The sequence below is a fragment of the Myotis davidii genome, unplaced genomic scaffold (assembly GCF_000327345.1).
Source record: "Myotis davidii unplaced genomic scaffold, ASM32734v1 scaffold370, whole genome shotgun sequence".
Classification (NCBI taxonomy): Eukaryota; Metazoa; Chordata; class Mammalia; order Chiroptera; family Vespertilionidae; genus Myotis; species Myotis davidii.
In genome coordinates, this window is record NW_006288615.1 from 1,848,783 (window position 1) to 1,853,605 (window position 4,823).

Consider the following 4,823-nt stretch of genomic DNA (forward strand, 5'->3'; position numbering starts at 1 on the left):
AGTACTCAACTTCCAATGCGCAGGTTCTATCTTTATCCATGGATGCAATACTTTGCAGCAACAAGGTTCAATTGCTTCTATATTTTGTGTCTCCTTGATCAAGAACAGAAATGACCCAAAGTGACAGATCTCAGGACCCATTACTACCTCTTTGCCTCCCAGAACTTGTCTTGTTGATAAAGCCTCCTGGTTTCTGGAAATTTAAATGTCACTCATGACACCACTCAACAGCTTCCTATCTCCTGATGAGAGCCACCTGCACTTTCTGGTGACAGCTTCTGTGTTGTCAAATAACTTGATATACACTGCCAAACAATCATTTATCATATGTTAATATTTACTAAAGAGATAGCATGTAATCTCTTTTTCTAAGTGAAACAATACTCATTTATTTACTCATTCAACATATAAATATTGAGTGCATAAAAATGCCCAATTTCCATTGAAGAACATTAAAATAATATCCCTCACCTTAGGATTGTTTCAACTTCATTGTCTACCATGGAAGATTAACTACTGGAGGAAGGGGATTCTAGGCTTACACTAAAGCAGTGAAAGTGTAGTACCTGGTAGTCAGTTTCCTGTGAAAAGTCAGTGAGGTGCCATCTTGGGATTTGGATCACAGGGAGATGAGGATAGTCTTCTGGAAGAGGAATTGTAATATCAAGTGTGTTGAATTCATTTTAACTTTTGGGTGGTGTCCCAGAAGAGCTACAGGAAGTGGCAGAGTTATCTATGTGGTACTGTATGATTCCCAGAACCCTGAATGATAGATGGTCATATCATACTACCCATGGTGAAGAGTTTGTAGGTAGAAAGCAACTGTTTCAGCATGAGTGGCCTCACTCTTATTAATAGTCTTTCCTAGGATAGATATTACAGGCCACTTCATCATTGTCTTATTATATCCGCAGGCATTAAAACCCACACTTGTGCAGGCTAAATCTCAACTCAAGTTGCACACTGGAATCACCTGAAGACCTTTGAAAAATAACATTGCCTGAATCCCACTCTAGACAAAATCTCATTTAAATCCTTTTGAGTTATGATTCGGATATTAGAATTGTTAAAATGTCTTCAGATGATTTTGATACACAAGTTACTCATTCTATAACTTAGGGAGAATACCAATACCTGTGCCTCAAATCAGAAAAATTGATTCAGAATCTCTGAGGTTGGGACCAGGAATTTAGTATTTTATACACTCTCCTTGACAATTCAAATGGGCTAAGAAACAAAGAGCCTCAGAGAAAAGGGTTCTAAAATTGATTAAAAATTATGGATGCAAGATTCTTATGCACTGCTTATATTTGTTATTTTTTTGTTCTGACGAGAGGGTCAGCACTTTCTGAAGAATGATGATGGTAATCTGTGAATCCCTATAGAGAGGAGAAGGAAAATGGCCCCAGGTCTCCATGCTAGAGCAGTCTCATATTGCATTGGGGATGTGATTCAGGATTCTCTGGAACACTGAATGAGAGCTGTTGGCAAGATGCCCCTTGAGCCTTGCACTTTCTCATATATGATTTCAGAGAGGAAGAGAGAAGGAGAGAGAGAGAAACATCAATGGTGAGAGAGAATCATTGATAGGCTGCCTCCTGCCACCAGACTGGGGATTGAACCCGCAACCTGGGCATGTGCCTTGTCCAGGAATCGAACTGTGACCACCTGGTTCATAGGTCGACACAACCACAGAGCCACACCGGCCAGGCTCACATATGGCCACTTTTAAAAGCAAAAGAAATCACCAGAGTTTTGTTTCCTCAAGTTAAAAATTTCCATCCGAAAGTCCGGAACAAGACTCAAAATAACTTTTAGCAACTTTTCATCTTTTATTACTTTCTGCACAAAGAGAAATAACATAGCTGTGTTCCAAATTACTGTGTCCATTTGCTAAAAGGACATTTCTGATATTTGTGTGTTGTTAACCAAGATATGATACAGACTGAGAAACAGACCACTTTTTGTTATGTATTAGGGTTGGAAGCATTTTTTAGGGTCTCAGCAGATCTGTGCTCAGTGAACCTTAGAGGGATGACAGAATTAACAAAGCAAGCTTAGCAACTACTGTGAGGAGGATTGGGTATAGATAGAATTTTGGATACTAGTGAGAGTATAGGGCAAGAAAGGATTCTCAGGTTTGTGGCGGAAGGTGTATGTTTTATAAAATGAAAGCATTAGGAAACAACATGTAGTGGGTGTGAGGACAGAATACATTAAATTTTCCCTGGATGAGTTTGGGTTGTGCTTTCATGGCTCAGGAGGAGGTGATGGGTGAGCATAGGGGTGTGCACAAATGCAGAAGACAGGCCAAACATTTGGGAGCTGGAGACATAGCGATGTAACTGCAGCTTTGAGAGTGATTCACTAGAAACCTGAGGGATTCTGTCTAAATGTTGGAGCAAGAGAAGGACGAGAAATGAAAGATATACAGCAGTGAGGCTGATGGAGTGATGGCATGCTCCACACGTGTTTAGAGAAAGGAGAAACGGTCATGGCAGAGAAAGCTGGATGCTGTCATCCCTGCCTCCTCCTGCTCCTCAATGGACTGCTTTTGCTCCACCCAGCACTCATCAACGGGTGGCCAGTCCCCAAGCCAGTCTCATTTGTGTCACTTCAGATGGTCACAAGAAGGTAGGAATTTCTCCAATAGGCCATGGGATAGACAGGATGTTTCTATCTGGTACAGAACAGCCCTCAAGATGTTTGCAAGCTGTCTGGAATCTCTCAGAAGGCAGACCCTGGAAAGCAGCCAGGAGAAAACATAGTTACTGATTCATATGTAAATATTGCTTTTCATTTTTGAAAAAAAAGAGGAAAAGTGGTTTTCTGTTTTAATCACACCCTCTTCACCCCATTGTTGAGGGATGCTTATCCACCCCACAGTTTGGGGAATGGCAAATAACAGCATCTGTTACCTGACAGATGGATTGACAGGTGTCTATTAGTCACATATTCTCCCAGGTTGAGAAAAGAGGGCAGTGCCAGCCATGCAGGCCTCACCAAGGTTTCCCTCAGGAACGGAGGGAGCAACCAGGGGCTGTGGAGAGTGAGGTGTGCCCTGGTTTCCCTGGGAGGTTGTAGCTGGCTTGTTTGAACAATTCTGTGGGTGTCAGGGCACTGAAACCTGTTATTCTAAGATGAGCAGGGTTATACAACAAACTCCCCTGGAAAAGGTCAGACAGATAAACAATGCTCCTTGCCAGGGGACCATGTGTACCCTACCCATCCTGGGCTATCAGGTTTCACTGCCCTGTCAGCCACAGAAGCTCTGGTTTTACAGCAAAACCTTTCCTAATCACAAAGGCCATTCCTCCCGAACTTCACCACAGACCAAGAGTTTTTTTTCTGAAACCTCCATTCCATGTAGTTGGCTCACAGCTCAGGGAGAAGCACATAACTGTCCGTGAAGGTTTGCACAAAGGCAATGAGATTCAAATTTCCACAGTGCTGGTCTTCAGGGTCTCACTGGGGTTACAGACATTGTTTTACCTTCTAGCTGGAAAACGCAGAGAAATGCGAGATCTGCTGGGAAGAAGGAAAGTTCATCTACTGCTGTGTTTGTCTGAAGGGCTTTCATGCGGACTGTCATCTCCCACCTGTGGAACCTCAGAGGTTTGTGAGATGCAGCCCCCTCTCCTTTCAGAGACCTTCCTCCTGCCATGCACACTCCCCCTGCAGAGTTCCTCCTTGTGTCCTGATGGGGAAGAAGCAGGGCCTGGGGTACATAGTCCAACAATATGATGTGGGGAGCTGTTAAAAATGCTATCAGGAGGAAGTTACTGTTCTCTTCTCACCTCTAGGAGGCTGAAGTCTGTAGCTGGGTGCTTCGCCTACATACCACTACTGTCCTTTCCAGAACTATCCACTACAAACTCCTGTTCACAGGAGTGCAAATGCCAGTTGTTTGTGTTCTGTGTGTATTCAGAACAGACAGTAAATAAGGACAGTTTCCCTTATTTTGGCATGTTCTCAACAGGTTAGTGGAGGCACAAGGCCTCCAGGGGTTAAGGCCCACACTCTGACATTCAGGCATGAAGGCAGGACTCTTTGTGCTCTCAGAAGCTCAAACTAGGAAAGGGGAGCCCAACACTCACCTTGACACCATCTTCCACCCAATAAACCTCTGCTGCTACTCTAGGGACCAGGGTTACCACATGAGAGTCCTGGAGAATCTGGGAGTTGTCCCCTCATTCCCTGGTTGTGCCCATCAGCCATTCCTGAAAGGAGAACATTGGCAGCTGTGGGAACGAAGGTGTTTCTAGGCTTGCCTTGCTCACTTACCTCTGATATCTCAGGAGCCCTTGGAGATGTACCTTCTGCACAATAGAATTGTCTTCACGAAGTCAGCAGCAGTTCTACAGTGAATCTGAAGTCCTGGCGAGACAGATGGGGCCAAAAGACAAGTCGGTGAGTTGTATTTGACCCAAGACATCTCCCTTCTGCTCACATGAGAAGTCAAACAGTCATGGGTGAAGGGAAGGGTGTCAAAGGGTGCCTGCTCTTCTGACCGTGCCTCAACCACACTGAAAACACACCAGAACCTGCTCACAGAAAACAAAACAAAAAAAACTTCAACTCAGCTATTACATGTTAGTGTCCAAGAGCAATCCCTGTTGGGGAAACTTCCAGAAGATTACAGTGTTCATGCTTCTGCCTAGACATGCATATGGGCTCACTCTTGCCAAGCTGCTTTTCATTCACAGTCTCCTTCTTTGCAGAAATGTGAATTCCTACTCCTAAAGGCCTATTGCCATTTCGAGGGCAACGTTTTTCCGAATATTCCACATGAAAATTATGTGAGTAACAACAACAAAACATGC

General features: G+C 43.8%; 2 protein-coding genes across 3 annotated transcripts in view; both read left to right on the forward strand.

Annotated features, from left to right (window-relative positions):
* The window catches only part of LOC102752939 (nuclear autoantigen Sp-100-like), a 259,961-nt gene that overhangs the window by 78,043 nt on the left and 177,095 nt on the right, over nt 1–4,823 (forward strand). The gene's annotated exons all lie outside the window — the stretch shown is intronic.
* LOC107182594 (nuclear body protein SP140-like protein) overlaps nt 2,641–4,823 on the forward strand; it is a 45,012-nt gene continuing 42,829 nt past the window's right edge. Inside the window, exons 1-3 of one of the 2 annotated variants that reach the window (XM_015561862.1) lie at nt 2,643–3,615; nt 4,299–4,410; nt 4,722–4,799. In XM_015561862.1, the coding sequence (XP_015417348.1) occupies nt 4,390–4,410; nt 4,722–4,799 (99 nt within the window). In that variant the 5' untranslated portion in view covers nt 2,643–3,615; nt 4,299–4,389. Of the gene's footprint in view, nt 3,616–4,298; nt 4,411–4,721; nt 4,800–4,823 lie in introns of both variants that reach the window. The other variant, XM_015561863.1, reaches the window with a different exon arrangement.